We start from the raw sequence: 19,047 nt of genomic DNA, 5'->3' as shown, positions 1-19,047 counted from the left end.
AGGAATGTTAGCACTGGAGATGCTTGGCCGCAGAGCTCACAATGACCACCCCAACAACTTCTCACGCAGCCCACCCTACACAGAAGATGTGAAATGGCTCCTGGGATTAGCTGCCAAATTAGGTAAGGCCCAAGGCAGAAAAACACTTGTTTTTCTGTGAGTAAAGGTTCACTTAGTCCCAAGGCAACATTTTCCGCCAAGCTCCTCTGCTTTTCATGTATCTTCATCTGACTGCCCATACTGTAGCAGTGGTATTGATTCTAGAACTGAATAAAATGTGGAAAATAAAATTAATTCGCAAAGAGAGACCACAGTAAATATTGTGGCTTCTGATCCATAACAGAAGACTATCGCATGGAGATGTAAATGACACCAAAACTGAGGGTTTTTTTAGGCACTGCAGGGATGGCTAACCTTTTTTTGGACCAAGGACTGCATTGACCCATGGTCAGCTGTATGGGGGTCCCATACCATAGAAGCTGTGGCCTATGGTATGGGACCCCCATAAAAGTGGCTACAAGTAATCCCCCTCTTTTTTAAAAAAAATATGGGGGGATCTTTGATGGGCCATAAAAACATTCTGGCATCACAGCAGGTAACTTCATGAACTACGAATAATTCTATTTTAAAAATAGAAAAATTGCCGGATTAGGGTGTTTTTTTAAGAAAACAAAACAAATCTTGGCATCATGATATCAGAGTGAGAGACCTGGAGGAGCAGTAGAACATAAAAATACATAGGGGGTGGGGAAGCAAAAAACAAAACAAAACACCTTTGGGCATGTGGATAAGGTCCATGCATTAGTCCAAGTGTAATTTAGAAATTTGCTAAGTTCTATAAAAAGAAAAGCAGTGTGTGTGGATTATTCTTATATTAGCTAGATTACTCAATACTTTGTTTTAATTGCTGGTAAGTGAAGAGTAAGTAAGGCTGGCAGATTCTCCCTTGTCTGATGTGTGCTCTGGCTCATTGCAGCTAATTTGTAGATGCTGTGCTCTGCCCTTTGCTGAGGAGGAGAAGTAGTTGTCCTCTTGGGTTTTCAGTATGCTTTGCCTGTTCTTCCTACTCCACTGCATCCACCTTTGTTTTTCTGCAGGTGTCAACTATGTGCATCAATTCTGTCTTGGTGCAGCCAAGGGGGTCCTGAGCCCTTTTGTGTTGCAAGAGATCATCATGGAATCCCTGCAGAGGCTCAATCCTGCCCATGTCCACAATCACCTGCGCACACCAGCCTTCCACCAGTTGGTACAGAGGTGCCAGCAGGCATACATACAGGTACGTGTGCCCCTTCCTTTCCACCTTTCCTTTGCTTCACCTAGGTGCTCCTTGCTGCTCCAGAAAGCATAGCCACACCATCATCTAAATACCTGCCTGGATAACGTGAAGGCTGTTAAGTCAAAGCACTTGTAGGTTAATAGTAGGTGAATAACCTCCTAATGCCCCTTAAAGGCTGGCAGAATGAGATTCTTCATTTCTCATTTAGTGTATGTGTTGAAAAAACTGAGAATTAAGTCTTTATTACAGTATTGCTTGACTGTCTAGGCGGCCTTTTGTTTCGTTGTGTTGATCCTGGGCCTCAAAGTCTGCTTGTCATCCTTCCTTTGGGAGAATAAATAAGAGCCAGTGTAGGGCAGAGCTTAAAAGCTGAACCTTGACTCTCGAGTCAACGTTGTTGAGGGATCTTGGGCCAGCCTCTCCCTTCCTCCACAACCTACCTATTATGTAAAGCGTTTCTGCCACCACAGCAGCAAAAGGGGAAGAGTGTGATCAGGTAGAACATGGAAAATGCATTATTACCTTGGAAGCTGTATCTGAACATCATTTCCCCCTTGTGTCCCCTAAAGTACATCCACCACCGGCTGATCCACCTCACTCCGGCAGACTACGATGACTTTGTGAATGCCATTCGCAGCGCCAGAAGCGCCTTTTGCCTGACCCCTATGGGCATGATGCAATTCAACGACATCCTTCAGAACCTGAAGCGCAGCAAGCAGACTAAGGATTTGTGGCAAAGGGTCTCTTTGGAAATGACCACCTTTTCACCATGACGGCTTGGGGGTGGCTTCTTTTAGCTAGAGTTCTGTTCATGGCACCCTTCCATACCGGATCTTTTTTTTTTTTTTAGCTGTTGGAAACCACTGATTTGATGTATTTATACCAAGGCATTCCTCTTCGTGCAACTGTGACTGTGCTCCACTTCCCTTCTTTTCTTCTCCCCAGCAGGTGGAGTCAAGAAAGTAGTTTTGCAAGTACAAGGAAGTACGTGGGTGTGTATGAGAGTGTTTTCTGTGTGAGAGTTGCGGGGTTTGGGGGGGGGGGAAGAAGGAGAGTTGTCTGGCTGGCTGATACTTGGCCAATGCTTTCAGCCCCCTTCCTGTGCAGTTTTCTAAATGAAGGTGTGTGTGCGTGTGTGCCTGCATGTTAAGGGCGTAGGGTGGAGCCTGTCCTTTCTAATATTTATTTTAGCATTTATAAATATGTATACTACTTTCTATAAGGTTCTAAAAATTTCATTCATCATAGGGCCAGGAGAGGCAAGAGTTTTCTTTTTGCGCATCCTGGGCTCCTCCGTCACCATTCCGCCTGCAGCAACTACCCAGAGGAGCTCAGGCTGAAGCGGAAAGAGCTCCGTCAGCCAGCACTGCCTACATGTTTGGATGGGCAAAAGGCCCCAGAACAGTATTGAGCTGGCTACTGCAGTTTCTTTGCTGCTTGGACCGTGGCCCCAAAGAGTTTTTGTCATCAGGCTTTGTAGGATGTTTCCAACCATGGTGGTTCTGAGTTGTACAGTCATGTTACTTTGGCTGGGATGTTAGCTCTCCTGTAATCAATTTCTTATTCCTTGTTTCAGTTTCCTGATTAAAACACTCATTTTCTTAGACTGATTCTCTTCTCCATCCTTCTGTTAATCATGCTGAGGATGCGACAAAATACGCAACTTAAGACTGCCTGCAACAGGAGGTTGTGATCTTGTAACACGAATGGTCTTTGACATACACCAGAGTTTCATTGCGATTCTGCTTACCATGCTAACACACAGTACTTAAGACTGTAAGACATAAGGCAATGAGCTAACCTGGTTAGGGAAAGGCAGGTCATCTGAGGCAGGTTGGAATGTGAAGAAAGGGGTTTGGGCTCTCTTGCTTCTAACACAGATGGATTATTCCTGACATTGTCCTTTCCTTTCCTGTTTTGATTGTTCTTTACCTCTTTGCAATTTACCTTGTTAAGTTGTTTGGGGGCATTTTTTGTATAAAGTGATGAAGACAGTAAATGATATTACAGTACTAACAAAAATAGTAAAATGAAAATCCTAAGAGAGCCCTATTGGATCAGACCAAGGATTCTCTCCCTTAAGCATCCTATTTCTGACAGCTTCCCTCTCTGGTAGTTCTGATTCTTCCTTTCACTATTAGTAGCTTTGATACTGTTATCTACTAATTTTTCAAGTAAAGAAGTTCGGCTACTGGCCCTGTAAGGCAAGGAGAAGAAAGTAAGTATTATCCCCCCCCCCCCAAAATAACCCTGGTGTGGTGTTGCATACTTCCTAGTCTTACACTATAAAGGAGGCTGTTTTTACTGATAGGTTATGAGAAATAATTGTATTTTTGTATCAGCAACACTTCTAGGAGATACTGTGTATGCTAGCTGGATCCACTGACTTATGGTTTATCCACTTGTTTTTGTCACTTCTGTTTGACATGGTGCTTTCCACCCCCCACCCCCAAAATGGTGGTTTTGCTCTGGGTTTCTGCCCTCTAAGGTCCTGGTGTTGGTATCTGCTAAAGATTTTTTCAAATATTTCTTTTGGCAGAATTGGTGCTTCCAATAAGCAAGACGTCTACCCTTGGAATCTGCCTTGCCTTTTTATAGTTTCCTTGGCCTTTGTTTGTTAACCGGCCCATTGAATGGGTTTGTATTTTTTGACATCTGTGCTATGCATTCTGTTTGCAGTCCTGTTATGTGGTTTTAGGCAGATTCCTGCCAATGTAGCTCTTTTGTCTCCCTTTCAGCCTTTTCCATTAATCCTCTTAATTTTTCAAAGTTTTCTCTCTCAAAATGAAATGTCAGACTTTCTTGGCATGTTTCAATTTAAGTTGGTTACTGTGAGTGGTTTGACAGTAGTTGCATCTATTACTTTCCATAGCAAGTGCCCAGCCCGGTTTTAATATGCACCCACCTGTCTAAGTGTTTTTGTGCCTGTGATTATTATAAAAGCTAAATATGGGGCAGGTAAGGCAAGGGCATGCATAAAAGATTTCAGCTTTTCCTCTTTTGTTTGAGCGCATTATTCATGATGGGTTATTAATATGTCATAGTCTCAACTGTTTTTTGGTGGCCCCTACTGTCTATTAGATTAAGTCCCTTATTTTGCTTCCTCCTATGAAATGCCGTGTTTCTTTGTGATTATAGACTGGACCCTTTTTGGAATTGTGCAGCCTTTCTCAGTGGTACTGCTCTAAGTACAAGTGCAGCGACACTTCTTGGCTTGTGCAGTTTAACTTTTTCCCCAGTTACAAATGAGCATATGTGTATGTTATCGGCAGCTAGCATATGCTCTCAATTAATAGATAAAAACATTGGAGATATAACTTGATGTCGGTATCAACATCTTGCCATTGTAAACGACTGTTTCCTGAGGAAACTCGTTATCTGAACTTGGTGTGTTCAAATCCTCATTAGCTGTCTTGAGAGAAGTGATATCTAACTGCCACAGAAGGTGGCTTTTTTTCAGCCAGAACGTGCCGGAACCTCTCACGTGGGCGCCATTGCCATTCTAAGAGAAGGAGGGAAATGTTCTTGGTGAGTTCCGCTTTTATTCATTTGTAGAAGCTCAGTTTGAAATGTCAGAATAGCCCCTTCCATTTAGGGAGAGAGAAAATTGAGCTAGTTGAAGTAGCAGGGGTTGCAGAGCAGGTTATGTGGCCACCTATTGTGTGAAAAGCCTAGTATGTTTTTTTGGCACATGCACAGTAGAGGTAAAATAGCCATGGGCCCCTTTTAGCCATTGTGGGGGTCCAGGGCGATCTCTGCCATGCAGTGTTGAAGCAGCTGCTTTGTTTCCTTGTACGTTCATAGCTGGCTGTTGTGGAGGTGTGTGGTACAACCGGACACTAGTCACAGAGAAATAAAGTAAGTACATTTATTGACTCCAAATGCTACGTCTAACCTTTATTTAGACATTGTGCTCAGCTGCAAGAGCCAAGAATTTATCCTTATCATTCAATGTGAATGACATACATGAATCCAGTGCAGGAAGCACAGCACTTGCTTCTCTCTTCAGCCACAGGGTTTTAGGTTTGTTGGTTCCATTTTTGATAGCACAACATTCCCCTCTGCATGGTGACACATTGGATGAAATATTATATAATCCATATTATATATTTACAAACAATGGTAAATTGACAAGTAAAAATACACAATAACTAAGGCTCCATGTATAAGCTTGGCTGAAATCACGTTCCCCCTCTTGGAGTGGGCACGCTGAGTTACCCGAGGGCTCTTCCTGCCCCAATCAGCTGCTATCTATATCCCTCAGTGAACCTGGCACTTGTTGCGAGCACATAAGGCATGTTAGGAGGGATGGGCAGGACTGCTGTAGCTCTCCACTCACATAGTGGTTGTAATGAGGAAATGCTGAGATTAAAGAGTTGGCTGGAGACCCACGACCTGCAGAATTTGAGGCAAAATGAGTGATTTGAACTGACAACACAGATTTGTAGTCCATCTCATTCAGCCTTGTTAAGAAGAAAACGGATAGCCTATTTGAGATTGCTGAATCCCCTTTCCACCCCAGCTGAAAGTTAAGACTGTTCTGATTAGTTACAAGTGAACACTGTTTCTTTATAGTTTATGAATGAATGTGGCACCATCGTATCCCCCCCCCCCCCTTTTTACCTGACACGAGGGGGGAAATAGTAATCTCTCTCCCATGAGAACTTAATGCAAGTTTCTGCTGCCTTGTTGACCCCTGCCCTCCTTCCCTTTCCACTAGAATAGGGTTAATGAAATAACTAAGGCTGCAGTCAGATAAATGAAACTTGCTGTCCATTATTAGCAACATCACCCTAACAACCACATAAGGTACAATATTAAGACATTCACTTGCTAGCATCCTGAGTGTTTTGGACATAAATAGGGAATGTCCCAGTAGCCTACACAGTTTGCATGCTTTTGTTTTTCTGTGGGGTCTACTCTGGGCTTTCTGGCACGGGGGAATTATAGCACAGAAGCATTCCTGGGTCAGCCACCCTAAATTTTTTAGATAGAGGGCCATGACCGCACAGTGTGGCTTGTGCCATTTTGTTCTCTGGGCATCTCTCCAATGTAACAAACCATCAATAGGTGAAAGTGCATGGTCTATAATCAGGCTAGCACACTTCCTGCTCCTGCCTCCAGTTTCCTTTCATAGAGAAGCGATGGCAGCAGTGTGTGTTTTTCCCCAGTGGCTCCCACATCCAGATGTTGGGCAGCACTGACGCCAGCACCCTTGACTTCAGCTCCAGCTAGAATTTTGCAGCTCCTCTCGGAGCCATGTAGGAAGGGGCTGTCCAAACTTGTTCATCAACTTGGATAGTTCAATGTTGTGCTCGCGATAGAAGTCTGCCAGGAACATGCGGGACTGCAACAGTTCCAAAGGGAGAGCAGAGTTAATGAAGGACCGCTCACAACCATCCCTCCCAATTACTGAGATGAATCCCACTTGGCTACTCACTGAGGAATCCATGTCTGGATATTTTCTTCCTTTACTTTTCCCCAGGCACTTGGTCTTCCCTCCTTCCAGAACTTGACACCAAAATCCTTTTGCTTCATCATACCTGAAAAAGGATGCCTGCTTTATATACCTGCACACATGGGTTCTGAGCTGGAGCAATCTGAAGGGCTAGGCTAATGGCTTTCCAATATTTTACTTGCTTTCTAGAGGAAAGGGGCTGAAAGCAGTTTCCACAAAAAAGTAAAACAAAGATTAATTTTTATTTGTTGCAATGTCTTTTTCACAAGTGCATGAGTACTCATGTTTCAAAATTTGCCAGAATAGTTTGGTGATCTGGTGCAGACCTAATGCTGGCTCCTTACAAAATCATAGGTTCCAAATTGGTTGCCACACTTGATATGTGTACCACACTGGTACAACGTTCCTCTTCCCTGGTATTCACCATGGTTTTGTTACAAATGCACTAATGCAAGCCAGATTCCCTCAGAACTAGTTCGCAAATGCATTTCTATCCATGGCTTAAGAGTAACTGGCTTTCAAAAAGTAGCATGATTTGCATTAGTATATGGTGCAGGTTTATAATTGCGGAATCCTAATAACCTCTTGCCACGGTTCACATATGAATGTTAAGTTAAACTGTCGTCTTGAGCTTCATAGGGGGTCTGATTTATCACCGACATCCAGCCAAATCCAACTCTGGTGGCAGGGAGAGGTCGATAGCTGTGGCTCAGAGCTTTAAGCTTTAGGGCTTTGGTGGGTATTTACAGTGCAATCCAAGGCTGTGTGTATGGTGGCAGAGAATACAAATGACTTATCCAGAGCCCTACATTGAGCCAGCAGCAGGCAGGCAAGCAAGGGCAAAGGAACATTTTTATTCTGCGCCCTTTCTTTCAGCTTTAAAAGTTTTTAAAATGGAAAACATTGGGAGGGAAAGATTTACTCATGCTCAGGAACATGACTAAATAACTCTCTGGTTTGGGAGCCTATTGTGGGGCAGGAGGACTTTCAAATCCAAGGGCAAACCCTTTTTGGCCCTACTGATATCGGAGGAGTTGGTGAGGGAAGCCCGGGCATTCGGTCTCTGTCTCCAGTGTCAGAAGGGTAGATTCCCAGGGACCACAGAACTACACTAAGGCTGGGCTATGCCAGGTTTTCAACACTGCAACGTATCAGCAGCCAAACATTGTGATCTGTCGATACGCCACAATGTTGAAATGGAGGAAGGAACAAGCTGCATTAGGCCCAGCCAGGGTAAAACTGCCACCGCTCTCACTGAGGTGGTTTCACCCTGATACCTCGGATGACACAATTTGTTCCCACCTCCCACCCCAAAGCCTCTCTGGCTTGTGAGCAACACATCAGGGCTTGCTCAAGCCAGAGGCTTTCTTTAAACTATTCTGCTGAAGACAGCACGGCCGCCCATGCCTCAGCGGAGCAGTTTAAAGAAGCTGAGGGAGGAACAAGCTGTATTGGCTTGTTGATGCAGCTTGCTCCTCCCTCCGCGGCATGAGGGGCAGAGCGCGATAGCAGTAAATCATGGGTGGGAGAAAACTGCCACTGCTCTTGAGTCCCGCTGGTAGCATAGAGGCTCAGGAATAGTGTTGGTTTTACCTGTGATATACCGCTTGGTGAAGCTGCCATTGTGCTCTGCCCCTCATACCAGTCCTGGGTGATGTCTTCAAGGTGGCATACAAGAAAGTACAACTTGTGAAGCAAAAATGCAGCAGCAGGAAATGGAAACACTGCCAGCAGTCCAGATCATAGAGAAGGAAGCTGCTGAAGAAGTATGGGGCCTCAAAACATTTACAATGCATTTACAAAGCAAAGGCAGGCATGCAGTCCTTACTTGAGTGCTTGGGTATAGTTGAACAGTGGTGTAACCCCCAGAAACCTTTGGATGTTCTCCATGACAGATGCGGGGCTTTGTCTCAGTTCCTGCCCATCCACAACCAGAACCTGAATTGACGGAGAAACAATGAAGGTTTCAGAATAAATCTAATCATGTTAAGGCTCCCCACCCCTATCTCAGTTACCTAAGTCACATACAATTATCAGACAATTCTCCTGCTCTTTTTCTATTCCTGGAAGGGGTGGCATAAGTGAGTGGAATTTCTTTAACACACATTTACTACGATTGCAGCAACCAACATATAGATCTTGCATTTTCAGGCATTTGCCTGAAGTCATGAGGGTTAAAAGTGTGTAGCTGATAGAGGTGAATGTGGAAGCCCTGCCCGGCCTTCATGCATTGAATGCAAAGGTCAAAAGGAGGCCTTTACACACTTTCCGCTGAAATTGCTTTGGAAGCCTCCATGGGCTCAGAAATGCTAAAGGCAGGGTCCCCAGTGCTGTGGAGTCTTCCAAGCATGTTCAGTGGAACTTACTTAACACCCACCTTTTAAACCTTCACAATCGATACACAAATACCTGAGGGGAGCCAGTGTACTGGGGAATATTGCATGCAGAGTTTGTGTATGTGCTCCCGCTTCACTACAGACCTTTAGCCCATATAAATTCAGGCAAGCCTCTGGAGCATCCTTGGTGGCTAACATAGAAAGCCAAAAGGAACAGTAGTTTCCTCCCACTATGAATTCTAATGCCTGAAGTTCTACCTTGTAAGTTTTAAACAACTGAGTTGACTCAAATATGCTTTTTATTAAAATCCTGTAATCTCATTTTTGTGAGACCAACACAGTTACAAGATCCAGGTTTACCTGTTGTGCAGGTGAATGCTAAGAAGATACTCATTAAGAGTGAACAAAAGCAAACATATAAAGGTTTATCAAAAGCATATAAAAGTTCTCCTTCAAAATACCACCTGCATTGCACAACAATGTGATTATAAACACACCCAAAGGCTGCTGTACCTGTCCAGAAGGATAATACATCAACCACCTCTCCAGATGAGTGGAATACAATCCAGGATTCAGACAGCGGTTCTGCAGGTTGTGCAACTCCTGAGGGGCTTGGGGCCCAGCAGAAATGATCTGGTAGAACGTGTAGTTGAGTGCCACAGGGTCGTTGTGAGCACGCTGGTGCTAAAAGCAGGTAAGGAGGGGGAGAGAGAGGTGAGTGAATTAGCAGCGCACTGCTCTTTCTAGTGTACGAGGCAGCATATCTATATTCTACATGCACCATCACATCCCGGTGGCCCCACCAGCTGGGTCCTGCACATACTCCTGCTGTGATGCCAGGAGTTCTTAAGGAATTACCTGATACCAGGAGTATGCTCTGTCAGCTGGGTTGATCAGGATGGCAATTATTTTGGCCCGCGGAAGGAGAGCGGCACTCCGCCTGGGTACTACTTCGGTGTCAAAGTAATTGGCACTTTTCTCAAACATGAAATCTGTGCTGGCATTGGAGGGGATGGGAAAGAACTCCATGTACCTGTCATGTGAAGAAAACCGGGAGAACATGAGAACAAGGCATGTGTAATAATGGTGATGGGCGTGACACAATGGGAACATAGGGGAGAGGCTAGTAGCTCCTAGCATTTTGCCCTGCCACAGGGGAACATGAAGGAAATGATAGTTTCCGACACGAATGAAAGAGAATGAAGACAAGGACAGTATTCTGCTAACACAACTTGCACTCTCAACCCCAGTCCCAGTGATTGGTAGTGTGGCATGGGCATCAGTCTCAATATGACACACGTACGGCACATATCACAGTGGCAGGAGCAAGTTAAGAGGATGAATTCCCTCTGCCCTCCTCCATGCAGTAATCTTATGTATTTGTTATGTCAATCAGAATAATCAAGTCCTGAACCATCATGGTAGACTCAAACTGAGGCTGAAGCCAGGGTCAAGCACTGCCCATTGTGTTGAAGGCCGTGGCAACTACAGTTTGATTTAACTGAGCTGCAACCAAGGCAGCTGTAAGACCAGCCAAATAGGCCACTGTTCACCAATGTTACCATACCATTTACTTCAAATCTCTATTTAAAGGTTGACTGAACTCAAAAATTAATGCGGGTTAACATACACAACATTAGGAGGCGAAGCAAATCATGCCAATGGCAACCAAGTTGACTGAAACCTGCACAAACCATGATTTTTGATCCCAATGAAAGGTTTCTGATGAGGGTCAGAATGCCTAATCCGACCGAATCAAAATACCACTGAAAATTTGTGGGACAGTGTAAGGGCAAATCAGTGAGCACACGAGTCAACACACTTACCAGTCAATTCCTTTGTGATAGTTGAGTCCATTAAAGAACTGGATCTCTTCATAGGTGGAGGGGCTTGGAAAGTTGCTGGTAACAGCTGGGTGCATGGATAGGAAGAAATGCACAGCTGTCGTACCTGAAGCAAGACAGTGGAAACAAAACTTGTGAGGGATTTGTCTGGGAGCAAAAAGGGCTGAGACATAAGCTGGTACTAGCACGACTGCTACCCACAGCTCTTCATGACACACAGAATTGTTTGCCCTGGGCTAAAGCTGTTGCTCATATCGCTTGACCTGGTAAGGAAAGCCCCAAATATAACCACTACCCTCAGCCACTCTGGCAATTCCCATTTGAGTAGGCAGGGAGCGAGCTTTGCTTCTTTCTGAAGCCAATCGCAATATAATTGATTAAAGTGAAAAGATCTGAAGCGTATGAAGCCACAAACTAGGCCCAAAATGCAAGACCTGTGCTCCTTCATGCTCCCTCCCTTATAGTCGCTTTTAACTGTCTGTCCTTGTTTCTATCTTTTAAAGTAAAGTATGATATAAAAGGTAAAAGGTAAAGGGACCCCTGACCATTAGGTCCAGTTGTGACCGACACTGGGGTTGTGGCGCTCATCTCGCTTTATTGGCCGAGGGAGCTGGCCTACAGCTTCCGGGTCATGTGGCCAGAATGACTAAGCCGCTTCTGGCGAACCAGAGCAGCGCACGGAAACGCCGTTTACCTTCCCGCCAGAGCGGTACCTATTTATCTACTTGCACTTTGACGTATTTTCGAACTGCTAGCTTGGCAGGAAAAGTATGATATAATCACCTTTTAATTACTAGTTTTTATCCCTTACCAGTTTTAAGTCTTATGTGTTCACTTCGTCTATATGTTTTATCTTATGCTGGTCTATGACCAAAATAAAGTTTGATACTGAAACGTTACCATGCAGCTCAGTTGCATAGGTCAGTAAGAACATCCTTTAAAACCTGACACAATCAAGCCTGTAGAGGGCACCACTATACCTTTCCTACACTCAAAGGCGTACTCGTTCTTGTTCTACATCTTATCTCAGCTCGCCAGTTCTGGAATTTAATATTAATGGGGTGGAACTGGCAACCCCGAGAAATTTAAGAAGACAATTTTGGCAAGTGAATTCCTTCCCCACCACCGCCTGACATTTCCCAGAAAACCTAAATCAGCTCCCCGCTAAGTTTTAAGGCAGCGACAGAGAACCTGCGTCTCTCGAACTGCTGTCGAACTACAACTCCCATCATGCCTGACTACTGGCTATGCTGCCCAGGTCTCATGGGAAGTGGAGTCTAGGAACACCTGGAAGACCACAGGTTCCCCTATCATGTTCCAACACAAAAAGAAAAAGGCCACGTCACACATATATTCACAGGGCAAAAAAAGACCACGACGGCCAGTGGGTTATATTACCAGTTTTCTGAGGACCGACGATGAGAAACTTGGGAAGCCGGTCACATGTCTTCTCTTTGGACCAGATGTCTTTATGCCGCTTGTCATCACAAGGGTTCTACATCAATTAAAAAATCACGCATGAGATCATGTGGGGAATAATTACATCAGGCCTGATAAAAGTGCATTCGTGTTTACCCCAGGCACAATCACTCTGGTCTACAGCACATTAAGAGCTTGGCTGGCATATGTCGTAGAGCATATGCTGGCATCAGTGCTCTATTCTGGATGAAATGATGGTCATTTGCTGGTCAAAGGTATTGTGGCAGTCTCCAGAAGGAGTTAACTGGGCGGGAGCATCAGCAATCCAACAAAGACATGCCCGAGGAAAGAGGGAAAATAAAATCACAACTGCAAGGAGGATTCTAGTCAATCTGTTGAACTATTTAGCAGTGCATTTTCACCATAACTGGGGAGGCCTGGAAGTTTAAAAAACTAAAATTCTGACAAAGGTATCTGATTCTGTTCAGAAAAACCATACAGCATTTTAGATCCCAGAACCACCACTAGTTCATGCTTTGCGTATTCCCCACTTAAGGTCTTAAGACCCAATAGGAGAAATACAGACTTCTCTCTTCTGTAGCAACCAATTCACATCCACTCTGCTCAGAAGCCCTTTATGTATTTATATTAAACTTGTATTAAAGCTCTGAGAAAAACTTCAGCTGCAGGCTGGTTGAAGGGAAATTGTCCTGGAATCTCACCTGCCACAGAGGGTTCTTTTCCTGCGAAAATATTTCAAAATACTTTTTGGCCAGCTGGATGGGCGGCAGAGTCTGAAGACGGAGGTTGGTCCAGCACTGCACAAATTTGACGAGGCTTTCGAAAGTGTAGAGCCCAAGGCGATCGTTTCCATAATTGGACAAGTGGGTCATGAAGATGCTGATCTACAAACAAAGAAGGAAATGGGGGCATTTGTTAGTGTCGAAAGATTGATATCCCTTGGAAAATTCTACCTGCTTTCCACTCTTGTTCTGCAGGGGCAGCATTGGCCAATGAGCATCATACACACTCTCAGCAGTTGCTCTCGGGTGAAAAATGAAAACAACCCATTGCTCCAAATCCATAGTTCCAATGCTGACACTATTCAGGTCCCTTGGGCAGGTTCTCTGGATACTCACCTGTAGCTTGGTTCTTTAATTATCATTATTCATTTGATTCACTTATAACCTGCCTCTCTATAAAAATAAATAAATGAATGCCCAGGTGGCTAGCTACAATAAAATCCGCAATACAATAATGATGCAATCTATCCAGATGGATAAAAAAGTTTCATTTGAAATCACTGTCTCCAAAGAGTTGCATTCAGTTGGGCAGGACTACAAAGCGTCCGCATTTAAAGATTGCATGCAATCTGGATTCTTGCTTTCCTCAGGAATCCTGCAAATGTCCTTTTACATGCAACACAGTATCACTTCCCAGGGACAATTAATGGTTCAGCAAACTCCCACAATGGACAAACCAGGTGGCTGCTAAACTCAAAGAAGCCTGTCTGAGGACATGACTTTAATCTTACATTGCCATAAAGGCAGGGATTTCGCTGCAGCCAACACTGGCTACCACAAAGTCCTTGGGTGCTGCCAAACTTGGGGAGTGGGTTGCTCTTTTGAGGCTTGAAACATCTGTTTTGTACGGTCAGTCATAATTCTTTTTTATTTTTTAGCCAGATTGGATTCCAAAAATGACTTAGGTGATACCAGGTGCTCATGAGCAGACTCAGTCTCTGCAAACTAATGTGGCTCCTAAGCAGGTATGTGGTCAAATGAAGGCAAAAGAGCCTTCGTTTTAAACATACAACCTCTCACCTGGCTAAAGAAACCAGGTGTCTGCAACAATCTGTGCCTAAGTGACAGTCACCAGATAACAACACCTGTTAACTCTTTAATTAAGAAGTCTGGTGTGGGAAGAACAGATACCTCATCTGTAACGCTTCCCAGAGAAGCTGGCCCCTAGGTAAAAGAACATTTAACAAGTGAGGAAATTGGATAGGGGAGAGGAAGGAGAATTAACAAGGTCATGTACTCAGTTTGATTACAGAGTGACTGATTTTCTGGCAGGCAGGCCTTGTCTGGCATTAACCAGATCAAGTACATCATCACAAGGAGAACTCCAATACGTCCTTCCCCCTGGTCTCCACAGAATTCCAAACAAGTTTTGGGAACTAGCAGCAAAAACCTTCCTGGACTTGGAGGATGCTGGTGTGACTGTGAGGCATGGTCTGCTGCCAGATGCTTCCTTTCCAGCTCTGACCTTTCAGGGCTGGGGTGATTTTGACACCCAAGAGCACACAGCGCATCAAGAGGCTGACCTGGAGGCTCCATGCAAACCATCAAAAGAAGAGCACCCAACTCGCAATGGCAGTATTTCCATCCAAGTGCTAAATTACTGACAATTAGCTTCCAGGAGAGAAAGAATTACTAAAATATTACGAGGCTGGAGGGGGGATGCACCAGCTTCTCATGGAGGGCCTCAGGGATTCTAGCAGCTCTGGCTAAATGCCTTACACCTAGAGGGAGAGATCTCCCAAGTTTGTTGCTTTATCACATTCACCAACACGTTTGGGAGAGGAGTTGATTTTCTAAATCTCTGGGCTCGGGACAGGAGATTGGTCTTCACATGAACACCGCTGCCTCTCAGAAGTGAGCCTGAGTGATTTCAAGATCTGGATTACTCTAGGCCAGGGAATGGGGAAACTTGGTGGCCTCTGAATTGACTACAACTCACATGAGCTCCAGGCAGCATGTTCAATGGATGACGGAACCTGTAATCCAACATCTGAAACTGTTTTAAAGGACTCCCTAGGGTGGCTGATCCACAACCACTGGTCTTGGGGCCTCTTGGCAATGTTGTATTTTTATTCATGCACGAACTGCTGAGCTCATTGGCACCTAGTGCCATATGGGGGGGATGGGGGATGGGCCTGGATTCAATGATCTCTGATCGCCAGCAAGGGCTGTTGTGTTAGCATAAGGGCAAGAATAATGGTTGCACAATATGAAATCTCAACACTATAGTTGCGCTAGCAGAAGTTTGTTGGGCGACCAGTTGTGCAACATGGAGTATTGTATCTGTTGTGCCACCAGCTACAAGGACTATGCTGGCTCTGTGCCCTTCTCTTGTGCATGTCATCGCTAAGGGACTTTAAATTCAGTTAAATTCCCCTCTTTTTGTCTCTTTTTGTCTCTAACCCTAGCTACATAATCATGCGCCATTCCACATAGACAGGAATTTTGGATGAAGCAGCTTTGGCAAACAACTTAGGCTCCTTGGAATCTGAGCCACTCAGCTGAATTGCAGCCGCTATCCAGACTAGCCTTGTTAACTACTTTTGAATGGTGTTTGGCATATAAGCAGTATATTAATTAATTAATTAATTAATTAATTAATTAATTAATTAAAATGATAAATCATTTTCTCTCTCTTAATATATATTGAACCAGGCTTGTTTTGACTGTCTAAAAGCCATGATGTAACTACTGCAGCCCCACCAGTGCTACCGTTCCATACCTTCCCAATCTAGTGACTTAGAGTGGCAACTGTTGTCTACCTATCATCTGACAACGACACCCGACAACCATTCAGACTAATTACCAACAGGCAAGTCTAATCTTATTCCCCAAGATCCTGCCCCCACCTCATCTAAGCAGTCACGACTATTCCTTATAACTGAACTCAATTATTTTCCCTGGAGATGTTAAAAAACCCAAGTGTGAGAGGGCAGCAATCAGAAATTAAAACAGCGAGCTGAAAATAGAGCAGCAATACACCTGGTGCAGAAGGAACTGGAAGGGTCAAGTGGGAGGTGTGCAACGCTATAGCTTCAGGGAAACGCAAGCAAAGATATGCAATGACTGCCTTTTCTGGGAGCAGAAAGCTGCATTCATTTGCTGACATCATGGTTTGCTGGCTAGTCAGGAGATCAAACATCCTGTGTTTATCCTGCAGAGTTAAACATACATACGCACACACTCTCCAACTCTTGCACTTCTGCATATACTCACAGGGATTCAAACATCTGTTATGGATCAGTGAGGAGAGGCTGTTTGGCGCTCTTTATTTTAGGTGGGACATCTTTATCAGTTAAAGTGGAAGGAGTGAGAGTTTAAAGTCAGTTGGTAAGCAAAGGAATTGGTTCACGGACCAGATTGATGATGAAAGGAGAGAGCAAACCAAGGCCAACAACTAGGGAGTAGAATGAGTTGAGGGGACACAGGACATGCCTTTCGGTATTTGGTGTAAAGTAAATTGCTCACTGGCTTGTTTCTACAGAAGCATCAGGCTGGGAGGAGGTATTGGAGACTGTAATACATTCTGTCCTCTTGCCACGTGTAGCTAGCTGGGAACATCAGCAATCCTCTTTCAGCGATGACATTATAGAATCATAAAATTGTGGGGTTGGATGGGACCCTGAGAGTCATCCAGGGACGCGGACTTATAAAAAATATTGGGGGGGCCCGGGAAAGCTCATGAATAATAAATAAGCTCATGAATATGCAAATAAAGTGGCGCCGCCTCCTCGTGAGCGAATAGGGGAGAGCGTGCTGCGCCTATTAATCAGCTCCAAAGGAAATTGGGTGGAGCTTTTGCTCGGGAGGGAGAGCAGGAGGCATGCAGCCCGCCCCTCCCTGTGCATTTTGGGCTGGGGGAGGGGCGGCGATGGCGCTCTGCTGGAGGGGCGCCGGAGATTATTGGGGGGGCAGAGCCCCCCCAAACGAATTTTTGAGGGGGCTCGGGCCCCCTCAAGCCCCATGGAGTCGGCGCCTATGGAGTCATCTAGTCCAACCTACTGCACTGCAGGAATCTCATCTAAAGCATCCTGCCAAGCCACAGAGTGCTCAGCAGTGTCAGGGATTTTCTGGAAAAATTGAATCAGAAAGTTTTCTTTAAAATGTTCTGGGAAGTTTTCTAAATTGATTGGGATCTGATACAGCAAGTTTATTTCATACCCCCCCAAAAAATGTACCCTGTGTTAATTTTACATGCTGTAAAGTATTTGAGATGAAACATTCATCTAGAAAAGAATCAATATGAAAACCACAGTGTGGTTTGAGTGTTATATTTAAACAAATACAAAGCTTAACTTAGAAATAATCGTTATTGGAATATTTGCCACTATTCTAAAACATGTCAATTTGATAGCCACAAACTTCCCTGACATTTGAGTGGGGGATAAAAGCACTGAAAACTGCTAGTATGCTGATTTTAGCATACCCAGAGAGCTGTGCATTAGAAAAAAGATCTTTCCCATATATGTATGTAGTGCCCACATCTGAAATACGAAAGGAGGGAAAGTGTGGGATAACCAACATGCTTAAGTCTAATTGATGCATAATGAATGGATACAGTTGCAGTTGACATGGGGAAGTATCCAGTTCATGCACAAGAGGTGGTTTTAGGGTAGCATGACTGGCACTGAGCTGCAGGGGGCACCACAACCATGATGGAGAACAGAGCGCGACTGGCAGAGGGTGCCAAATTTTAGCACTGCACAGGGCGCTGCTGAAATTTGAGACACCCAAGTCTGCCACTCAGTCACTGCATGGGAGCATGGAGGAATCATGCTTGCTGGCCTCATCTCTAATCTCTAGGCACCTGCTGCGCCCTCCCTGCCACCACCATTAATCCCTGTGCACATAGAGCAGAAAGTTCAGACCAGTTTCTCGCAGACAGATCTAAATACTGAATACTTGGAGGGCAGGGACAAAGCAAGCGATTGCAACCCTGTTTCCCCTCCAGGCTTTGAGTCTATGAATGTAGGCTGCCCTTGAGAAGAAGGTTTATCCCTAGGAAGAACCTCTGTCCTCCCTGAAGCATTTTCAGCAGGTTCCTGGGTGGCAAAACTGTTTGGCCAATTTTTCTCACAAATGCTTCCCTTCACTTTTTTGCCCAACTTTTGCCAAATAAACAGGCCTCATCAGTTTTCTTTTTCTGTGCTCTTAAGAAAAAAATAAAAACCTGACCACCACTGACGTACGGTAGAAAAAAATAAAATTCACTGTTGGCATCTGTCTGTCTGAGGAGACAGCCCGGTGAGAATTAGGCCTCGGGACTGCTGCCTGTGTTTAGCATCTGTGCAGACTGTATTTCCAACTCCTTCTTCCCAGCCTTCACCACATAAAGCACACAGGTAATCACAAACACTGCCCCCCCCAATGCTGCAGTACTTACTGGGTTCAGGAGCACTGTCAGAAAGAGTTCACCACCACGAATGCTTTTGTCCAGCTCCTTGGAGCCACCAGGATACTCATTATAAAATATGGTGTGAGTGAAAAGACCACAAGTCTGTCGAGGCAACACCTGGGAGAGCCAGAGGGAGAGGAAAAATTAGAGATGGCCATGGATTATCCCTGTGAATTTTAACATGCAGCCAACAGTGGGAACATGCAGCCAAAGGAGAAGGCAATTCTACTGGGGTTAGATGGTGTCAACATCATATTTGCTATTCTGCTGTCATTCCTCACTGCCATTTTCAGTCCCACTCCAAAAAGAAAGAAAGAAAGAAAGAAAAAACACAACACTTGGGGTTCTGCGACTACTCAGCATATTTAGTCCTTATGAGACTGTTCTGAGGTTTCCTTCCCCACAAGAAATTTTCCTAAACCTTTTCTTGCATTTCCGCAAACCCCATGGTTCTCCTAAGCATGCTGAAAGCACCATCCATGCACAAGAGGTGGCTTTTTTGGCTACGTGAGGACT

At 44.6% G+C, this 19,047-nt stretch overlaps 2 protein-coding genes across 10 annotated transcripts in view; one reads left to right on the top strand and one right to left on the bottom strand.

The window, feature by feature from the left end:
* ZSWIM8 (zinc finger SWIM-type containing 8) overlaps positions 1-2,882 on the top strand; it is a 59,053-nt gene extending 56,171 nt beyond the window's left edge. For all 5 annotated transcript variants that reach the window (XM_028729040.2, XM_028729042.2, XM_028729041.2 and 2 more), the window contains 3 exons: positions 3-122; positions 1,098-1,276; positions 1,846-2,882. In XM_028729040.2, the coding sequence (XP_028584873.2) occupies positions 3-122; positions 1,098-1,276; positions 1,846-2,049 (503 nt within the window). In that variant the 3' untranslated portion in view covers positions 2,050-2,882. The remainder of the gene's footprint in view (positions 1-2; positions 123-1,097; positions 1,277-1,845) is intronic.
* A 2,248-nt stretch (positions 2,883-5,130) lies between these two features.
* The window catches only part of NDST2 (N-deacetylase and N-sulfotransferase 2), a 102,245-nt gene continuing 88,328 nt past the window's right edge, over positions 5,131-19,047 (bottom strand). For all 5 annotated transcript variants that reach the window (XM_028729046.2, XM_077930658.1, XM_077930659.1 and 2 more), the window contains 9 exons: positions 18,520-18,648; positions 13,056-13,238; positions 12,313-12,409; positions 10,897-11,020; positions 9,929-10,103; positions 9,584-9,754; positions 8,563-8,672; positions 6,717-6,819; positions 5,131-6,623 (listed from right to left, as the gene is read on the bottom strand). In XM_028729046.2, coding sequence (XP_028584879.1) covers positions 6,498-6,623; positions 6,717-6,819; positions 8,563-8,672; positions 9,584-9,754; positions 9,929-10,103; positions 10,897-11,020; positions 12,313-12,409; positions 13,056-13,238; positions 18,520-18,648 — 1,218 coding nt within the window. In that variant the 3' untranslated portion in view covers positions 5,131-6,497. The remainder of the gene's footprint in view (positions 6,624-6,716; positions 6,820-8,562; positions 8,673-9,583; positions 9,755-9,928; positions 10,104-10,896; positions 11,021-12,312; positions 12,410-13,055; positions 13,239-18,519; positions 18,649-19,047) is intronic.

This window comes from Podarcis muralis, chromosome 6 (genome assembly GCF_964188315.1).
Source record: "Podarcis muralis chromosome 6, rPodMur119.hap1.1, whole genome shotgun sequence".
NCBI lineage: Eukaryota > Metazoa > Chordata > Lepidosauria > Squamata > Lacertidae > Podarcis > Podarcis muralis.
Note: the sequence above shows the minus strand (reverse complement) of the source record. Positions and strands in the feature narration are given on the sequence as shown.